Genomic DNA, 21,684 nt, shown 5'->3' on the forward strand with positions numbered 1-21,684 from the left:
AACTGGAAATATTGATTCTGTTTCTCTCTTCAGAAGTTATCAGGTATGCTGAGTTTCTCTAGAATTTTCTGCTTTAATTCAGCTCATCAGCATCCGTAATATTTTGCTTTTATTGAAGCACTTTTGAAATGTAGCCAGTATAATACTGTAAGTAACATGACATTCCATTTGTACAGTCAATATAGTAACTTGGAGCCGATATCATAGACAGGAAGCAACTTGGAGGCTCGTCTCTCCTGTCCCAATGGCACCAAAGTATATCCTTCTCTAGCCTAATCCATGTCTAAATCTCGTTCCAATGTTGCCCATTATTTCACTCATTCAGATAAGAACCTAAAATGCTTCCATTAAAGGATATTGAAACAAAATCAGCTCCTTCATTTTGATGTAAAGTAAATTTGTCTCACTTCTGAAACTGAAACATTTCACCCCACAGATGTCAACATTCTTGCATTCTCACTGACTGCACAATTCCCTCTGCACTGAGTATGAGCTTTGTATCTCTGGCTGAATGGGACAAGGCACGTTGAGGAGTTGCAAAGCAAGCTTGCCAGAAGCATCCAGGTAGGCTCCAAGTGAGTGAGCACTATGACTGTGAGTGAAGATACAGCCATGAGCTGGGTGCATGACTCTAAGTGCACAGTATCCTTGCAACAGCATTGTAGAATAGCTGCTGCTGCAATCCCAAGGTGCAGTACTGAAACGCAGAAGTGTGCTGTAGGTGGATCAGAGATGAGCCACGAGGGCTCTCAGAGGCTGGCATATAGTTGTTGAAGAGTGTTTTATATGGCCAGTGGCTGTGGAGTACATCCTTAGATGTTCATGCCCAGTGTCCAATATGAAGCTCCTTCAGCACAAGCGATAAGCTAGATTTGCCAGGTACCCACTCTGGTTTCTTTGTCAAGTTTTCTCAATATCTAGTTTGCTTGCCATTTGGCAAGACAGAAAGCTGAATATTAATGAAGTGAGTTAGACCATTAACAAAATATTTAACAAGCAGTAATCTCCCTACTCCATGCTTCCGGTACTGTACTCTATGGAATGACTGGAACAGGTGTAAAGTTAACAATATATTGTGAAGGATGGAAACAGAGACAGGATACTGCTGACTGCTCAGGTTATTGTGTTTGTGACAATTTTGAATAAACATGCACTTGTATCATCATGCTATGTTTACTGAAGATGATGGAGGTCTTACCCATAGACTGGAGAACTGACAAGAGGCCACTTCACCTCTGTTTGGAAAGAGGTCAGGCATTAAATGCCAACTGAGCACTGCACTGGCCAGTGGTAGATTATCCCAGGATCAAGCACCATGAAACATCATTGAGACCTGCCACCCATTCGGAGGTCTCCAACCAGCAGTATTGATTCCTCATTAGGTTGATTACTGAGAATTCAGGACAGCAGATTCTCTGATTGGCAGTACTTGTAATCTGCCTTCTGTCCCAGAAGATCCCTGAGGTGATCTCACTGGTGATATGCGTGGACTCGAGCCCTATGTGATTATGGCTCATGTCATTAAGTACATGGTAAAAAGCTGCCCATTGCATTTGTTTCACTCTTCAGTGATACTGTCTGAGCTGTTGAGTGTTTCTGGCATTCTCTTTGCTCCATTCAGTCGAGAGGTGCTCTATCTTAATGTAAATCATGTATGTTGGATGCATCTACACTGTTAGTTTCATCAGCCTGAAAAAGTATTCCAAATAGCCATAAGTATTTGTTTCATAACAATTATTTTATTAAATAACGCCTCCCTATGTGTCATCATTTTATCTATTGCCATGAGAAAACAATGTAATTATTTCCTGTTAGATGCTCAAGACGCTTACAGAAGCTGACTGGCATCACATTAGTTTTGGAAAATACATACTCTTATAAGTTATTTTGTTACTGACAGAACACCAGCCCAGAATAAACTGCAAGTATTTTAAGCCTGAATGGGCATTCTGGTCCTATGGAAGTTTTTTTCCTTTGTATGTGGTGGACATCAGATGGATTAATTATGATTCAAATAATTGTTACGAATATGTAACATACAAATTAAGAGCAGGAACCATTCTTGAACCTGTTCCACCCATCGGTAAGATTCTGTCTTATCAGACAATTATTTTCTAAATATCCAGGAACCACATTCTTTATAATAGGTTTGAGTATTTTTCCTACTATTGCTGTCAGGCTAACAGGTCTATTGCACCCTGATTTCCCTCTCCCTCCTTTCCTAAACAGTGAGGTTACATTTGCAATCTTCTAATCTGCAGGCCCATATCTGTGTTTGCTAACATTTTTCTTTTCATATACCCACAGAAGCTTTTACAACCTGTGTTTAAATTTCTTGCTATTTTGCACTCATACACTTTTTTTCTTTCTTTATTGATTTCTTAGTTCTCCTTTAGTGAATTATAAAATTCTGCATCCTTAGATTTACAACCTGTTTTGGCAGTTTTATCCGTGCTAATATATTACTCCCCTTTGCCATGTGCTTCTACTGTTCACAATTACATTTATGTAGCAACTTTTCAAATGCCTTTTGGAAATCATCTATGAGTTCTCTATAACTACGTCATATGTCATTTCTTCAAAGGACTCCAATAAATTGGTTGACCTTGATTTGCCTTTCAAACATCTCTGCTCACTTATCCCAATTAGTTTCTTGTTTTGGTGTCAAGCTATAAAACTCCTTAGTAATTCATTCTTTGACCTTGCCAGTGACAGATATCAATCAAATAGGTCCATAGTTTCCTGTTGTGTGCTTCTATTCCTTTTTGAACAGAGGACTTATATTTGCTGCTTTCCAGTCTGATTGCAAAATTCTCTAGATTCTAAAAAAATTCAATCCCCTACCTTGGCCACCTTTTTTAAGATTCTAGGATGATATTCATCAAAATCCAATGACTTGGTGTCCCCGTCTTCTGCCTCCACTTCCTCTTCCTTCCCATTATCCTGCCTTCCCTCTTCTTTCTCTATCTTCTTTCCTTTCTTCATCACCTCACATCCCTTTCCTACCCTTTGCCTCACCCTTCCTCTATCACCCTCCTTCTCCTCTACTTCCTCCTCAGAAACACAGTTTTTCTGAGGTACTGTTGCATCTGTGAAAGTGTAAAATCAGGAGAATTCTGAATTCAATGATGGACTGTGAAGATTTAATGTGCTTTGATTGCATTTCTCTGCCAGGGTATCACAGTGAGTTACAGCCAAGGCATCACCGAACGCTGAGATAGGGAGCAAATTCTGATAACATTTAATTCAAATTTCTGAATTTACTCATCCATACTTTCAAATACAAAGCTTAGTTTCTCTCCCAGTTTTGGTGCAGTTCAACTATCAAGTTACCATGTCTACAATATTTGAGAGAAGTAAAATTGACACATTTTATCTTGTTCATTTTTCACAAAGTTCTATTTACAGTAAATTCCATTCTACTGTAATGTTCTTAGCAGTCTCTATAAGTTTCTAAACAATACATTGTCAGCCAGTGTTAGTCCAAATAAGCTGGTAGCACTCATTCATGTAACTACGAATTAAATATGACTTCAGAGTAGGCGTGGCCCAGATTCTTGGCACTTCAAATTTCAACAAACTGTTGCAGTTTTCTTCCGCACATTAAATTTCAAAGGAGATTGTCTGATTCTCTCTCTTTTGTCATTTGGGATTTACTTCAGGAACAAACGTACTGTGATTGATGTTGGATTAAAGAAGACCAAATCAGACCAAACCTGACTCTGTTCTAACAGGCAGATTTTGTTGTTTGAGTTAGTTTTAAGTATCTGGTGAAGTTCAGTGAGATTTCTTGGCCTTTGGCTAGTTTCAATGTGAGCATAAGGCTCTCTACCAGAGTATGGCTTCATGTCTGCATTATCTGTGTTGCTGTGGCTGTTACTGCTGTCTGCCAGAGGATGAAAAACTTGCATTGGCTGTCAGCAAAAAAATTGACCAAGAAATAAAGCAGCTGAAACAGAGGCAAATGAGAGAACTCAAGCTCCTAGTTCTAGGTAAGTGGAGAATCAGGTGATTTGGTGCAATCTCTCTGTCTCACCCTGAACTTAAAACACTTGCATTTATTCACTTATTCAATAACACTGCTTCATATTTTATAAGGAGTTTAGAAATGTTTGCTGAACTTTTTCTTTCAGAACAGAGGGAGAAGTTTGCTGAAGTTTCATTGCATCTTAAAATAAAATGCAAGGCATGATCTTCGAATTTTAGATTTTCGCCATGCAGTTTAAAGTTTATAAAATTGCACTCCTATTGCAAGAACTCTGTATGTGGTGGGAATTTCAGGCACAATTAGCCTCAAAGGCTGGGTATATCATTGCTGTCCACAGGCGATCCCTTCATATCCATGTTCAAGATACAATCCCAAGATGCCAAACAACAGTAATTGTAACATCATCCATAAATCATCCTTGAACAAAGGTATCACACAGAGGAAGAAAGATGCAAATTTGCTTTTCTGTTGTGGTTGCTTTAAAGTGAAAGTGCTTTACTGTCAAAGAAGTACTTAGAATCATAGAGCTGTACAGCATAGAAATAGAAGCTTCTGCCCAATTCATTCATGCTGACCAGATATCCTAAATTAATCTCATCCTATATGCCAGCAACTGGCCCATATCCCTCCAAACCCTTCCTATTCATATACCCATCCAGGTGCCTTTTCATGTAATTGTACCAGCCTCCACCACTTCCTCTGGCAGTTCATTCCTTACACACACCACCCTCTGCAAGAAAAAGTTGCCCCTTTGGTCCTTTTAAAATGTTTCCCCTAACCCCTTAAACCTATGCCCTCTAGTTTTGGGCTGCCCTTCCCTGGGAATACGCCCTTGACTATTCACCCGGTCCATGCCCCTCATGATTTTATAAACCTCTATAAGGTCACACCTTAGCCTCTAATGCTCCAGGGAAAATAGCCTCAGCCTTTTCAGATTCTCCCTATAGGTCAAACCCTCCAATCCTGTCAACATCCTTGTAAATCTTTTCTGAAACATTCCTAAACATTATAGTAGGGTCACCAGAACTGAACGCAGTAATCCAAAAGTAGCCTAACCAATGTCCTGTACATCCACAGCATAACCGCCTAACTCCTATAGTCAATGCACTGATCAATAAAGGTAAGCACACCAACTGCTTTCTTAACCATCCTGTCTACCTGCAACTCCACTTTCAAGGATCTATGATTCTGCACTCCAGGCTCTCTGCTCAGCAACACTCTCCAGGACTTTAGTGTATAAGTCTTGTCCCATTTTTATCTTTCCAAAGTGCACACCTCACACTTATCTAAATTAAACTCCATCTGCCATTTCTCAGCCCATCAGCCCATCCGATCAAGATCCCATTGTACTCTGAGATAACCTTAATCACCTACCACTACAACTAGCAATTTCGCCATCATCTGTAAACTGACTAACTGTTCTTCCAATATTCACATCCAAATCGGTTATCTAAATGACAAAATGCACTGGGCCCAACACAGGTCCTTATGGCGCACTGCTGATCACTGGCCTGTATTCCTAAAAACAACTCTCCACCACCCATCTACCATGTACAAGACAATTTTGTATCCATTTGGCTAACTCTCCATGTATTCCATGTGATCTAACCTTGTTAACCAGTCTACTACGCAGAACCTTGTCGAACGCCTTGCTGAAGTCCATACAGACAATGTCCATCACTCTACCTTAATCAACCTTCTTTGTCACTTCCTCAAAAAACTCAAGTTGGTGAGATACAATGTCCCACGCACAAAGCCATGTTGGCTATCCCTAATCAGTCTTTGCCTTTCCAAATACATGTAGATCATGTTCCTCAGGATTCCCTCCAATAGGTTGACTACCACCGATGTCAGGCTCACCGGCCTGTAGTTCCCTGGCTTTTCCTTAACCACTTTTCCTAAATTATGGCACAACATTAGCCATCCCCTAGACTTCTGTCACCTCACCCATGTGTATCAATGTTACAAATGTCTCAGCAAGGGTCCCAGCAATCACTTCTCTAGCTTCTCACAAAGTTCTAGGATACACTTAAATCTCGTCCTGGAGATTTATCTACCTTTAAAGATGGCAAGCTCTTCCTCCTCTGTAAGATGGACATGTTTCAATATATCACTGTTTATTTCTCCAAGTCTTCTAGCTTCTATATTCTTCTCCACTGTATGACACAAAATACTCATTTAGTATCTCATCCATCATTTGTGGTACCACACATGCCAGCCTTGTTGAGCTTTAAGGGGCCCTGTTCTTTCCGTAGATACTCTTTTGCCCTGAACATATGTGTAGAGCTTCTGTGGACATTGAGGGTACTGCTTGAGAACAGAGTCATGAGACTTTTATACCCACTTCACAGCAAAAAACCTTAGCTTACATCTTGTCTGAAACATTGGCATCTACTCCATCAATACTGCACCAGCAATAGATAGATTGTTAGTACTTTGAAAAACTGCCCTGTAGTATCCAGGAATGGGAACGTTAGGTGGATTAGCCATGATAAATTGTGGGGCATGGGGTTGTCGGGATAGGGTAGTGGTCTGGGTGGGATGCCCTTCAGAGGGTTGGTGCAGACCTGATGAATCAAATGGCCTCTTTCCTCACTGTAGAAATTCTGTGATTCTAATTTCCCACCACAGGCAGTATGACAATGGCTAAAATTGAGAAGGCTAGGAAGCGAGCGTTGGTATTCCATCAAAATAGAGTTACAAGGGGAAAGAATGCAGTCCAAAGCCTGCAATGCCCAACTCTTTCTGAAAACTTTGAGGATATTGGTGGATGATGACTGCTCTCTCTCTAAGTGCATGAATGTAGCCAGGGAAGAAAGGAGGCAGTCAGGACTGAATGGTTCTTGACAACTCCTGATCATTGACATTAATTGGCCATTTAATTATCTTAAGAACCATATCTGTTTGTTGCAAGTTGAATCGTCATTCCTCTCCAAATTTAGCTTGCAGGGAAAAGGCCCAGGGGTACAGATTTTGCTGTCAAACCAGTACACTGAACAGTGGTGTAAAATTATACACTTGCCCACTTCCCCTCCTACTCCCACACAGGAAGTGGTATTGCCCAAGGATCAACTGAGGTTAGAAACTGTTTATATATGATTGCCTCTTTATTAATGTTGGTCAAGGGACTATGGAGTGTTAGGAAAGAAACATTTGTTAGTTACATAGAGAGTAGAGGAGCGCTTCATGAGAGAGAATACAGAGAGATTAGAACAAAAGTAAAGGAAAACAATTCAGGGAAAGAGAGACAAAGAAAAACATAAAGCAAAATAGTTGCATATTTGGCTGGCACATCCCAACAAAGCAAGGCTATGATAGATGTAGGATCATTAAGAGATAGACAGGCTAGTACCACATCCAGCTATAGAGAGATGGCAGCAATATTAAATAATTATTTTACTGCATCATTTGCCAGACAGATGAAACAAGTAGACATGTCAGTGAATGCGATATGATAAAAGAGATGAGTGTGTGTAAAAGAAGAGTTGTATTGAATAAAATGAGCAAACAGAAAGTGGAAAAACAAACCCTGGTCCTTTGGCCTGTGTCCAAATGTTTTAAGATAATCTAGGGAAGCAGTAACAGTGACATTACAACACATGGTTAATAATTCATCGGGAAAGAGCTTAGTATCAGAGCACTGATATGTGAGAAGTGTAATTGCAGATATTTTTTAATCCACCTGTCCGGACATGGCATAACACACCTCTGGAACAAGCAGATCCTGAATCTGGGCCTTCTGGTCCAAAGGTGGGGACTATGTCACCGCACCAGACTAGCTCACTCGACATCAGTGGTGGGAAAAACAACGCAATCCATTCTAACGGATAAAAGAACACCTAGAAATAAGAAATACAGTGATGAATAGACAGAATGAATTTCAAAAGAAAAGTCCTTATTATTTTTATCTTATTGATTATTATTTTCAATAATCGATTAACTTTAATATTAATTATTCATTTTATTATTTTTTGACATAATAATAGAGGAACCAGCTAATGGGAATGGGACATTTAGTTTATCTGGATTTTTGAAAGTCGTTTGATGAAGTCCCCCATATAAACTAATGAATAAGGTGAAAGAAAATAGACAGAAGGGATTGTTAGTGGGCTTCAAATCAGAGAGACAGAATAAACTGAGTTATTCATAGTGGCAGAAAATGGGAACTGCTGCCCCGAGGAGAATCAGTCCTGAGACTACTGTTATCCTGTTAAACTGTTATATTAATGATTTGCACTTCGGAATCAAAAACGCAGATACTATAATCATGGATAACACAACTTTTGGTCAGAGTCTAAACTGAGGATGGATGCAACAAATTACTGGAGGATGCTAGCAATGGGCCGTGAATTGCCAAATGAAGTTCAGCACAGTTAGATGTGAGACGATGCATTTCATTCAGAAACTACAGAGCTGATACATCACCTGGAAAGTTCAGATCAAGATGAGGTAGAGGAGCAGAAGAGCCTTGGAGAGCAAATACAACAATCCATAAGGTTGCATCACAGTTTAGCAAGACCATGATGAAAGCCAATCCAAACACGATAGTCATACTAATTCCACATTAAACATTTGTTAAAACTCAATTAGAACACTGCATGCAATTCTGGTCACCATATTATAAAATAATATAGAGGCACTGAAAAGGATACGAGGAAGAATCAGAAAGGTGACACAAAAAATGTACAGGTATGTGTATCAGGAGAGGATTGACAGGCTGGGTCTCTTCACTTTTGAAGGAAAACAATGCTGTGGGGTAATCTAAGAGATGTCCTATAAATTATGAAAGATTTTGACAGAGCACACGCAGAGGGAATGTTTCCACATATGCGGATGGTCATAACAGGAAGCCATCCACATAGAACAGTCACCAAGAAATCCGAGGAGGAGTTTAGAAAAGAAAACCCAGAACGCAGTGAGAAGGTATGACTCAGAACCACAGGGAACGCTGATGTGAAGACTGTAGTTATATTTAAGAGGAAATTAACTACGTTCTTTCACTGTCACTGGGTCAAAATCCTGGAATTCCCTCCCTAATGGCATTGTGGATCAACCCACGGCACATGGACCGCAACGGTTCAAGAAGGCAGCTCACCACTTCTTGAGGGCACCTAGGGATGGGCAATAAATGCTGGCCCAGACAGCACGCCCACATAACACAGATGAATTTTTAAAAATTACATGGTAAGAAAGAAACAGAGAGATTCAGTGGTAGCTTTAGATAAGAAAAATGGCAGGATGCCTGAATGTATCATAAACAATAGATGGACTGAATAGAGTCAGAGATAATGGGAACTGCAGATGCTGGAGAATTCCAAGATAATAAAATGTGAGGCTGGATGAACACAGCAGGCCATGCCTTTAGATGGACTGAATAGCTTGGTTTTCTGGCAGTGTAATCCCAAAACGCCTAAGTGTAAAAAAAAATTCTTTTTGGCTCTTTCTGCCACCTCCAAATGATTTTGACTCAGTCCGAGATTTGTTTATGTAAGAAGTCTCCGATACTTCACATTTTAATCTGAGCACAGGCAGTGAAACTGGGAACAGGTAGCAACTTGACTGTAGGTCATTATGCAGCAAAGCAGGAAGCTGCCCCTACTCAAGGTTCATTTGGACTTCCCAGCAGGGAAGTGGGAAGGGCCAGAGACAGTGATGAGAAACACTTGCTTTGGCTGGTAAGTAATTTGCTTCACGTAAATGTCTTTAACTCCATCAATGTCACGTTCGGCTACCTGCTTCCTTTTAATGACTCCAGGGAACACAATGCAGTTTAACAGGTTCTCTTGTTGTCATGAGCTTGTTTGAAAATACAAAGTGTACTGGCTGCCTTCCATCAGCCTTGAGCACTTGTGAAACCTTCTGGCTGCTGAACTCAAATGCTGTAAATTCTTGCTTCCATTTCCTTGAGACATTATTTGACTCCTTTGTTGTGCAAGTATAAATTGGTACAATACACATTGCTAACATAACATAACTAACATCCAGTTTGAAAACCAATATCTTTGACAACTGACAAAAGTTGAAAGTACAATGAAATCACAATGAGTCTCAGTTGGACAACCTCAAACTCCAGCTGTGGCATGTTGTTAGCCATCGTTGCAGGTTGAATAGGAAACCCAACAACTGATAAACCGAAGTTCCGGTTAACTGATTAACTCTAGACTAGCAGAACTTGTGTCAGCTTTTCATATGACCATGGCAACCACTTGGTGTGGAGTTATGCCACTCTAAAGTGCAAACTCTGAGAAAGTTAAGGGTGCTGTTTACTGGTGACAAAGAGAATTTGTTATCACAGACAAAAGTGGCACTGCAAAGTGCAAAGTGGACATTGCTGAGGAGTGGGAGATTCCACCATCAGGTTTGACGGCCATTCTGAAGATTGGAACAGTTTGACGAGGCAGCATTAGAATCATACAGTTATACAGCATGGAAACAGGCCTTCAGCTTACCATATCTGTGCCAGCCTACAAGCACCAAACTACGCTAATCCCATTTACCTGCACTTGCTCCATAGCCCACTACGTTACGTTTTAAGTGTTCATGTAGATGCTTCTAACATATTGCGAGAGGACCTGCCTCCAACCACCCTCTCAGGCAGCACATTACATATTTCTACCAACCTCTGGGTGAACAACATTTTTCTCAGCTCTCCTCTGAACCACTTATTCCTCACCTTAAACTTATGCCCTCTGGTCTTAGACACACCTGACATGGAGTAGAGATTGTCAGGATCCCTGTCTATGTCCCTCATAATTTTCTATACCTCAATCAAATCCTCAGTACCCCCCTGCACCCCGCTGCCCCCCCCCCCTCTCAGAAAACAAACATAGCCGATCCAGTCTGTCCCTATAACTGAGATTTTCCATTCCAGGCAATGTCCAGGTGAATCTCCTCTGCAACCTCTCCAGTGAATCTCTCAATAGTGTGGCAACAAGAACTAATACAGCATTCCATCTGTGGCTTAACCAATGTCTTATAAATTTGTAACAAGGCTTTCTTTCTCCTATATTCTACACACGGCTATTAAAGGCAAACATCCTGTTCTTCTGGATCCCATTCTTCACCACACTGCCTACACCTTCTGTCATCTTCAAGGATCTATGCACATGCACAGCAAGGTTTCTTTGGCCCTCGTATTCCTGAGGGATCTACCATTCTTTGTTTATATCCTTCTCTTATTAGCCCTCCCAAAATGCATCATCGCACACTACCAGCTGATCAATATCAGGCCATAACCTGATACCTGTCCAATTTTTGTGTCATCTGCAAACTTACTGATTATACCTTCTACATTCACTTCCAAGTCGTTAATGTACTTAAACTAACAGCAAGGGTCCCAGCACCAAATGCTGTGGTACAACTGGCCACAAGCTTCCAATCACCAAAGCAATGCTGCATCATCACCCTTGGCCTCCTGCTTGCAAGCCAATTTTGGAGCCAGTTTGCCAACTTGCCTTGGAGTCCATGGCCTCTTTCACACAGCCTTCCATGTGGGACCTTGGCAAATGCCTTACTGAAATCAGTGGAAAGCACATCAACTGCACTATCCTCCATCAATACATTTCATCACTTTTTGAAAAAAACTAAATCAGCCAGACAGGATCTCCCTTGAACAAATCCATGCTGACTATCCCTGCCTATCCAAGTATTGATTAATCATGTCGCTCAGAATTTTTTCCAATTATTTGTCTACCACTACAATCAGACTAACCGATCGGTAATTAACTGACCTACCCCTGCTGCCCTTCTTGAACAGCATTAGTTATCTTCCAGTTATCTGGCATTTCATTAAAAATCTCCACCAGTGCCTAGCAATCTCCTCCTATAACAGACTGGAACACGTATTATCATGCTCTGGCATATATGCACCTCTATACCTGCTAAGGTATCTAATATCCCCCCCCTTGTAAACCTTAATGTTTTGTCGAATCTCACCATTCCAACTGAAATCCATGGCTACAATGTCTCCTCTATGAATACAGATGAAAAGTATTCATTTAAGATCTCACCCACATCCACTGTCCCCACATATAGGTTCCTCTTTGGTCTCTAATAGGTCCCACTTTTCCCGTGTAATCCTGTTACTCTAAGTGTACTTATGAAGAACTATTGGGTTTTCCTGATCCTATTTGGAAAGATATTTCATGACCCCTCTTTACCCTCCTAATTTCTTTTGTAAACTTCACCCTACACTCTCTATACTTTGGAAGGCCTCCTCTGTTTTTAATGTGCTGAACCTGACATATGCTTCCTTCTCTTTCTTTATCAAAGTCTCAATATCCTTTGACACCCAGGGTGAGCTGGACATGCTGCCCTTGCATTTTACTCTTAGAGGAACACGCTGGCCTTGAATTGTCACTATACTACTGTTAAAAGACACACTCTTTCCAAATGTAAACTTACCTGCAAGTAGCTGCTCCCAGTTTTCCAGATCCTGCCTAATGAGATTGAAATTCCCCTTCTCCCAATTTAGACACAGCTTTTACACTATCGTCATCCCTTACAATAACGACTTTGAAACTTACACAATTATGGGGTGTAAACCCCAAAATAATCCCCCCTGCGCATCCCTGCCACCCTGAAACTCCAACAACATCATTCTCTCATGAGAGGTAGTGTGAAAGAGTGGCTGCTAATGTGGCGTACGGCCATCTCTAGTCCCACCCTGCAGGAGAGGGGAGTCACCCTGGTAGAGAGACTGGGTTAAAATGTGATGGACAGCTGGATTGAATAAGACCAGGCCCTGCATCATCTTCCACATGCTAAATAATGAAGGTGAGGTAGTTCCCATAGCAATGACAGATTATTGTCTGCAATGGTCTCACCCACACCCTGAATAAGTATGCATCAATGAAGATTTTAACACAAATGAGATTGGACTATTTTACAATCTTTCATCTGACCACTCCTTAATGTTTAAGAATGAAATGTGTAATGGCATGCAAAGCATGGGATATGCCGTTTTTATGACCTGCACCAACATTACTCGCACCAAAAAAGCTGCCACTTGTGATAGAAATTGCCATGTTCCTTTGTGAAGATCGAGACGAATTGTAATGTAAAAACATTTTTCAATCACTGAATCACTTCGGTACGTTGGGTTCAGAGGTGCTTCACTTAAGACTGATACTTGGGCAATTTGCCCCCGCCCATGATTTGGCTTTCACTGCACCACTTACAGAAAGACTGACAAATGGCAGACTAATAATGTAAAGGGCACGTCCCTTTCAGTTTATCAAGCTTACTCCCACCAGCTCATGCACAATCTACCCTTTCCCAGGCTCCAATCCACCTATATGTCCCCTGATGCATGGTATAATTTCACAAAATGAATGTTTTGAAAATATCAAAAAAGTCAATGTCTCGACTCTTGTCCTCCCAACTTCCACAGCCAATATTCTTCTCACGTGTCATCATAATGATGGAGTAAAGCTTAAATTATCCTGAATTGTTAATCTTCAAATTTGATTATCTCTCTAGCCTCAAACTGATCAGTTCCTTTCTGACAGAGTGGAACAATTCAGTTGTGCATATGGAATCTGTGGAAATTTTTTCCTCTCTCCTTCCTACCATCTCAAGCTGTACAGAAATGCAGTTGCTCTGCTTCAATATCTTTATATTTTTGGCTGGAAAGGTCCAAATGAAAAAAGTCCATTTGACATTCTGTACTAGGAATTCAAAGGCTGAGAAAATACCACGTGAGCAAAGATTGATAACAATACAGACAACCACTGGTAGCTTTAAATCCTGAATCAATTAGGCAGAAGCTAACAAAGAATTAGGCAAAAGAGAAAACAGCGCTTGAGAAATTACAAACACCTACATAGAATGCTGGAGAAACTCAGCAGGTCTGGCAGTATTTGTGGAGAGAAAAAGAGTTAACGTTTCATGCCTGGTATGACATCTTCAGAGCAGTTCTAAAGATGCAGTCATGTCTACCCCCACCAGTTTTCAGGTGTTGTTATCTGTAGTGTGTCACCTTGTCTAATGAGAGAGGGAAGAGTGTCGGTGAGAGACTTAGGATGTGTTTTGATGATGCTTCTGGCCGAGCTAGATTTAAATGGAAGCAGCAAAATCTGAGTGTGAGGCTTGCTGAATTGTCAAGTGTGAGAGAATGAAAAAGAAAAGAGGCAAGCTAGTCATAAGTCCTAATAGAGAGATGCTGAGCAAATGGGGATATGGTGCATTGCTTAGTGGGTGAGGTTGGTGGTGTGGTGGGTTGGACATTATGTTTGAAAATGCATTCAGTTGATTTAACCACTTATGTGCGGTCACTGAATATTTCTGGCACTGTAGACATGTCTCTGGGACCAGATTCTTCATATTGGAATTTGTGGATATCTGCTCCCAGTCCAATGTGTACGGGATATCCTTGGCTCCTGAAGGCCTCCAAAGCTGGATCATGGAAACCTGTGAACACTCTGTGACCTGAAGCTCCATTGAGTCTCTTTCTTCTTTGTAAGGAGCACATTTGGAGAATGCCCCAACTCCTGCCACTGCTAGAATACAACCCCACTTGAAATGGTAGGCCTTGTCACAGTCATGGAGAGGAGTGGACACAGCTCTATGTTTGAAATCTGCCTGCATTGCTTTGATCGGTTGCAGGGTAAGATTGCATCGCAAACCCTGTTTTCACAAATGGGCCATACACAATATTTTGTGCGTAGAGCATAACACAAATATTGCATACAGTTTGATTGTATTTACTTTGGTTCGAGATGTGTCTCATTGCTCTGAGTGTGTATTTATGTCCAATGAGTGATGTCTATCAGATGCAGTAGATGAGTTGGATTTCAAATAAATTGACCTCATTTATTAACTTTAGAATATTGATCAGAAAAGGTCACTTGACAGTTTGCGCACCTAGAACCTAAAGAACCAAAAAAGCAGATACTTTCTCATAAACTTGTTCAGAGATGTTATTACTCAGATAGCTGAATGGCTGGTTTGTAACACAGAGGGATGCTAACAGCATGGGTTCAATTCCCACACCGGCTAAGGTTACCACGAAAGACTCTTCCTTGTAACCTCTCCCCTCGCCTGAGACTTTGAAACCCTCAGGTTAAAACACCACCAGTCTGTCTGATGAGAGAACAACTCAATGGTTCACTTTGACTATGGTGACTTTATCTTAATTAGACACCTCTAAAGCAGGCAGGACTTGAATTTAGGATTCCTAGGTCAGACGTGTGGACACCAGGGCTGCACCACAAGAACCCTCAAAGTGACCACAAAAACATCAGAAATATCTCAAAGTATTCCAGCTGCATTGCTGTGAAGTCAGGTCACTTGTCTCCCTGCCACAACAACATGAGATAGTAATGCAGTTTTCTGCTGTATAATTGTGTACTAGATTACCAACAAAGCACTGAAAGTTACACTCATTTCCCTTTCCAATTCATGTCTAGTTTTGAGGTTTGGAGTGTCAGCATGGATTTTGTGCTCAAGGACACTGACTTACAGGCAAAAGTGTAACCAAGTTGGTCACAGTTGGCTAGGTTGGCATTTATTATCCACTTGTAGTTGACCTAAGAAGATGGCAATGAGTTTTTTTTTACAGGAGTCGCATTGGTTAGTTACTTTGCATCATGTACTTTAGACAATCTAGCAGCTTTTATTGCTTTTTTTTCCCTCTGGTACTTGCACACAAATAATGATTCCATTTCATAGTTTTCCATAATAGGAGTTGTATGCTTGATCTTAAGGACGCTCGTCTAGCGCGATGAATCCTTTGCCAAGATTTTGATTCTGGACTGGTTAGCCCGGGATCCCGGATATATAGAGCTATAAATGTCAATCTCCACCCTGACAGAAAGCCTCGTACTAATTATACCCTTAGAGCTCTATAGCTTGCCTGTCTCCTCACACAACATTCTACCTTTCCAAGGAGGCACAGCAGGCTAGAGACATGCATCAAGGTCTAGGCTTCTCTGAATTTCCCTTCCCTTTCCTTTCCATCAATAAACATCTCCCTTTGTGGCCCTGTCTTTCTGACACCAGCTTATCTCTGAAACTAGGGACTCACTGTGTGGAAAAGTTGTGCGCAAGACAATACAACAGAACAATACACTGCTCCTCATGGCTGCTTTGACAGTTTTCCACGATCTGTCACAATTGAACAATCTAATTTGTACCTCACTGTCTCTGTTACATCAGGCACTGGAGAAAGTGGCAAGAGCACATTCATCAAACAGATGAGAATCATCTATGGGTCTGGATACTCAGAGGAAGACAGGAAAGCCTTTGCAAAGTTGGTCTTTCAGAACATTATTACTGCGGTACAGTCCATTGTCAGAGCTATGGACACGTTGAATATACAGTATCAGCTGCCGGAGAATAAGGTAAGATCGGAACAAATAATGTTAAAAAATATGGGCAATGTAAGCCTTGTGATTTTAGATTGTGCTATTTTGGGATTGGATTGCCCATTTTATGGAATGATGTTTCTACCATCTATATATAAACTGTTTCCAATAGATCTTCTGGATAGCATCCTAATAAGTAAGAATAGGATGAATTCTTGAAATCAATCCAGTGGCTTGTCTGCCAGACAAACCTTTTGAGAGGCTGCATTGGTTGAAGATTGGTGCCAACATTAATAAAAAAAACACATGGTAAAGACAATAGCCATTTCTTCCTATCAGCATCCCACAACAGCAAGTGATGAATGAACATTTAATCTTTTGTTTCAGGTGTTATTTGAGCAGGGATGTTAGCCAGACACCAGGAGAACTGGTTTCTGATTCCCAAACAGCTCCATGAAATTTTTAATGTTCATCCCAAAAAGGCAGACAGGAGTTTGGCACATTGAGCTGGCCAAAAGGCCAGACTCACCCCATATTATAGTTTTATTTAATGGTGTCCCTGCCAATGGTGTCCATCAACCTGTTCCATTGCTAGCGTTTAGAGAATGTATTCTCTATATGATGCACAGCAGCACCTGCCAGCACTACTTCAACAGTCCCTCACATCCACATGGCTTCTCCACCAGTAGGGACAAGGGCACCTTGGAAATACCATCACCTCCAGGTTACACTCACCCAGTGGCCTTCCAGCTCCTTTATTGGTATTGGGGCACTGTCCTGCAATCCTTTGTCTGGCACCATTGTGGGAGAGCCGTTAACATCGGCACCGCAGTGGTTCATGTGGAGAAGGCCCACCAGCTGGTTGTCAGGGTAATTAGAGTAGGTAATAAATGAGGCCTTTGCAGTAAGACCCACATCCTCAAAAACATTTTGTTTTGAATATGTTGCCCTTCTGGTTCATGGGACAGGTTGCTTGTTAAAATATTGGAATGTTTTCATAAACTTTAGAACAAATAGTGTACCATCAAAGATAAAGCTTTTCACTGCAGAATGTAGCTATAAACAAGAGGTCATGGGAAAATGGAGGAAGATGAGGTCAGGGAACCTCAGTGACAACAGGCAATTTTGTTTCAATATTAAGTTGTATGTGGAACAAAGAATAGGATCCTGACAGAAATATTACCTGTTTGGCAGAATGAAGTAATTGCTCAGATTAAATTATTTTCTTGCCAGGCAACCTTAAGTAGGTAATCTCACACCATATATCCTCTATCTACTTTTGCAAGTAAAGCATATTAGTTCAGGTAGGCAGCATTTATCAGCCGTGACAACAAGCAGCATGGAAAAGGAGACAGAAAGGAAAATATTTCATTTGGTATCTTATTTATAAAGCATTTCTCTTTTAAGTTCTATACATCCACAGGAACAGTCAGGCTCCTGAGACCACATTATACTAGCCATTCTTGTTTCACTTCTGAACTATTCTGTTCAGTTAGAAGGATTGTACTCGAGATGACAGAATGACAAAACGCTTAACATCCTGAAAGGTTATCAGTGCTATTTTGTTCCCTTTATCTTGAAAGCAGATAGTACTGAAGTATTTCTTCCATGCTCAAAAACGCTAAGGATATGATATCTTCATTCACAGACGAGACATTATTTTATGTTATGGCCCAATGAGCCTTTTAGGTATTTTTCACACTCGTGAATATCAATGTTGGGAATGTGAGACAACAAGGTGTAGAACAGGATGAACACAGCAGGACAGGCAGCACCAGAGGAACAGGAAAGCCGATGTTTTGGGCCTAGACCCTTCTTCAGAAATGTTGGGAATGGAATACTTTCCAATGTTAGCACCAATAAATCCCCAGCTGAGTCAGGAATAGTACAGTTTGATACAGATTGAAGCAAGCTCTCTACAACCTCACAATCTACCTTAGAAACAGAATGTATTGTAAGTTCTCAATAAATCAGGTAGCATTTGTGGAGAACAAAACAATTAACATTTCAAGGAAGGCCTGTTGACAGTGTGGGAGATGGGGGTGATTAAACAACAGGATCTACTGCAGAAATTCGCCAAAGCTCCTTCGACATCACCTCCGAAACCCACAGAATTTCCATCTAGAAGGACAAAGGGCAGCAGATACATGGGAACACCAACACCTGCAAGTTCCCCTGCAAGCCACTCACCACCATGACTGGGAAATACATCACCATTCCTTCACTGTTGCTGGGTCCATATCCTGTAGACCCCTCCCTAACAGCACAGGGACAGCAGTGGTTCAAGAAGGCAGCTCACCACCCCTTTCACAAGAGTAATTCGGAACAGGCAATAAATGATGGCCCAGGCAGAGACATTCAAGTCCCGTGAGCGAATAATTAAAAAGGTTGTGATGCAGGGCAAAAAGGGCCATAATGGGCCAAATTAAGAATAAAAATTTGAGTTCAGAGGAATTAAACTGCTACCCTGTGCCTGCTGCTTGAGCCAAAAGTAAGAATAGATCTTAGACTGAACTGGAGAAAGACAATGCTTCCTGCAACATCGTTGCCTCCCCACTACACCAACTAATCATAAGCCTGTCTGAATGACACTGCCAATAGCCTCATAGCTAGGAATCAGTGGAAATATTCACCACTTAAATCTGGACTGGATTTGACCCCAACTCCCAGAGCTGAAAAGTTCATTGCAGAAAGCAATTCCCTCAAAAAAGTGTTAAAGTAATTTGCATTCATAAGAAAGTTGTCACCTGGAAAGTGTTTCAAAACATCTCACGAGGTAGAGACAGAGGCATAAATGGACTTCATCGTCAAAGAGTTAAACATAGAAACTCAGAGCAGGAGTGAGCTATTCAGTCCTTCCAGCCTGCTCTGCTGTTCAGTGAGATCACCGCTGATCTTCTTTCTTAATGCCACATTCTTACTTTCACCCCAACCCCCTTGATGCCTTCAAAACCTAAAAAGAATTCATCTTTCTTGAGTGTATTCAGTGACTTGGCCTCCACAGCCTTCAGTGATGGAGAATTCTTCATGTTCACTACTCTTTCAGTGAAAAAGATTTTCGTCATCTCAGTCCTAAATAGTCCACCATGTGTTCTGAGTCCCTGGTTCCAGGCTTTAACCAGGGAATCCATCTTCTCTGCATCTGGTCTGCCCAGCCCCATAAGAATTTTACACATTTTGATCAGATCCTCTCTCATCCTTCTAAACTCCACTGCTTGCAAACTGCCTGTCCTCATAGGTCAGTCCTGCCATCCATGGTATCAGCCTGGAGAACCTCTACTGCACTTCCTATATGGCAAGAGTATCCTTCCTTAGGTAGGGTGACCAAAACTTCATGCAGTATGCCAGCTCTGGTCTCACCAAGTCTCTATATAACTGCATTAAGACACTTTCCTTTCGAACTTAAATCCTCTTGCAATGAAAGTCAATATTTATTTACTTTTCTAATTGCTTGATATTCCTTACAATACCTAATACCCCTCTCACACTAATCACAACCAAATTCACTTCCTAGTTCTGAAGCTGGATCAGAGGACTCTGTTTCTCTTCACAGGCGTTGCCAGACCTGCTGAGTTTCTCCAGCAGTTTCTGTTTTTGGCTTGCACCAATCTCTGCTGGTTGTCTAAATGCGTTTCAAGATCCTCAGTTTCAAATACCGTAATATATTTAGCCCATTCTGAATTTCTCCGGGCGTACAAAGCTCACTCCAGCCTGTCTACTTTCATTGACTGATGTATATGGATGCCATTTGTACCTCTACATTTCCCAAAATTTCAACATTTAAACAGTACTCTGCCTTCCTGTTTTGCTCTAAGTGTATTGGTTTGTAGTTAGCCATGTTGTGCTGAATCTGCTATGTGTTTGCCCACTTGTACAACTTTCTAACTCACCTTGAAGCCTCCTTCTTCACAACTACTGCCAGTTGTGTCACATCAGGAAACTTGGAAATGTTTCATTTGGTTCCCTTGCCCAATAAATATATATACCATGAGTAGCTTAGTCCCCTAGCACTGATCCTTGCCACACTTCATCAGTCACTTCCTGCTGCTTACAAAAAAAATTATTCCCACTGTCTGCTTCCTGTCTGTCAACCAAAACTCAATCCATGTCTATCTATTACCCCACATCCCATGTGCTTTAACTTTATAAAAGGAATTATCAAAAAGCTTCTGAAAATCCAAATACACCACATCCAGCCATTCTTCCATATCTATTCTACTAGTTACATCCACAAAGAACTCCAATAGATTTGATTGATGTTAGGCTTACTCATCTATAATTTTCTTACCCTCCTTGTTTTAATTATTGGGGTTCCATTTACCACCCTCTAATCATAGGAGCTACTGTAGAATCTATAGAGTTTTGGAAGATGACAACCAATATATTCAATATTTCTGGGGCTACTTCCTTTATCAAATGCTTCAGGTTAACCCCATTAATTTCCCTAGCACCATTTTACTACTAATTCTGATTTCCTTCAATTTTGCCTTCTTAAAAGATCTTTAGTTCATTAATATTTCTGGGAGGTTATTTCAGCCCTCTTTTCTGAACACAGAAAATATGTTCAATTATTCCATAGCTTCCTTGTTCACCATTATAGTTATATAGCTTTCAGTCGTAAGGACCCTAATTTGTCTTCACTAACCTTTCTCTTTTCACATATTTATAGAAGTTCTTACAAACAGTATCTATGTTCTCTACATTTTTTCTCTTATACTCTTTTATCCCCTCTTAATCATCCTTGTCCCTCCTTTGTTGAGTTACAAAATGCTCCCAATCCTCAGGCTTGATGCTTTTTCTGGCAATTTTATATTTCTTCTCCTTGGACCTAATCTATCCCCAATTTATTTTGAAACCCATGTTTAAGCCACCTTTCATTTCTGTTTGTTTTAATATTTGTCTTAGGAAACCTTTGACAACAAAAAGAGAGGTAGGATTTTAGAGTCATTGTCATAGAGTCATACAGTCCTCCACCATGGAGACAGGCCCTTCGACCCAAACTAGTCCATGCTGACCAAAATGTCCATCCATGCTAACTCCATTTCTCTGCACTTGACCCATATCCTTTCCTATCCATGTATTTGTCCAGACATAATGGGAACCACAGATGCTGGAGAATCTGAGATACCGAAGTGTAGAGCTGGATGTACACAGCAGGCCAAGCGCATCTTAAGAGCACAAAAGTGGACATTTCAGGCCTAGACCCTTTATTTTGGTCCAAATGTCTTTAAATGTTATTAATGTACCTGCCTCAACAGCTTCTGCTGACAGCTCACTCCATATGCACATCACCTTCAGTGTAAAAAAGTTGTGAAAAGTTTAGAAGAGAACTATTGAGGTCAAGATGTAGTATTTATATTTAATCCAATTGTGTTGAAGTAAGGGGAGTCA

General features: G+C 40.8%; 1 protein-coding gene across 1 annotated transcript in view; it reads left to right on the forward strand.

The window, feature by feature from the left end:
- Positions 1-3,609: 3,609 nt before the first annotated feature.
- Positions 3,610-21,684, forward strand: part of LOC125466010 (guanine nucleotide-binding protein subunit alpha-11-like) — a 43,635-nt gene continuing 25,560 nt past the window's right edge. Inside the window, exons 1-2 of the mRNA XM_048560089.2 lie at positions 3,610-3,992; positions 16,145-16,329. Of these exons, the coding sequence (XP_048416046.1) occupies positions 3,839-3,992; positions 16,145-16,329 (339 nt within the window). The 5' untranslated portion in view covers positions 3,610-3,838. The remainder of the gene's footprint in view (positions 3,993-16,144; positions 16,330-21,684) is intronic.

Source organism: Stegostoma tigrinum, chromosome 30 (assembly GCF_030684315.1).
Source record: "Stegostoma tigrinum isolate sSteTig4 chromosome 30, sSteTig4.hap1, whole genome shotgun sequence".
Classification (NCBI taxonomy): Eukaryota; Metazoa; Chordata; class Chondrichthyes; order Orectolobiformes; family Stegostomatidae; genus Stegostoma; species Stegostoma tigrinum.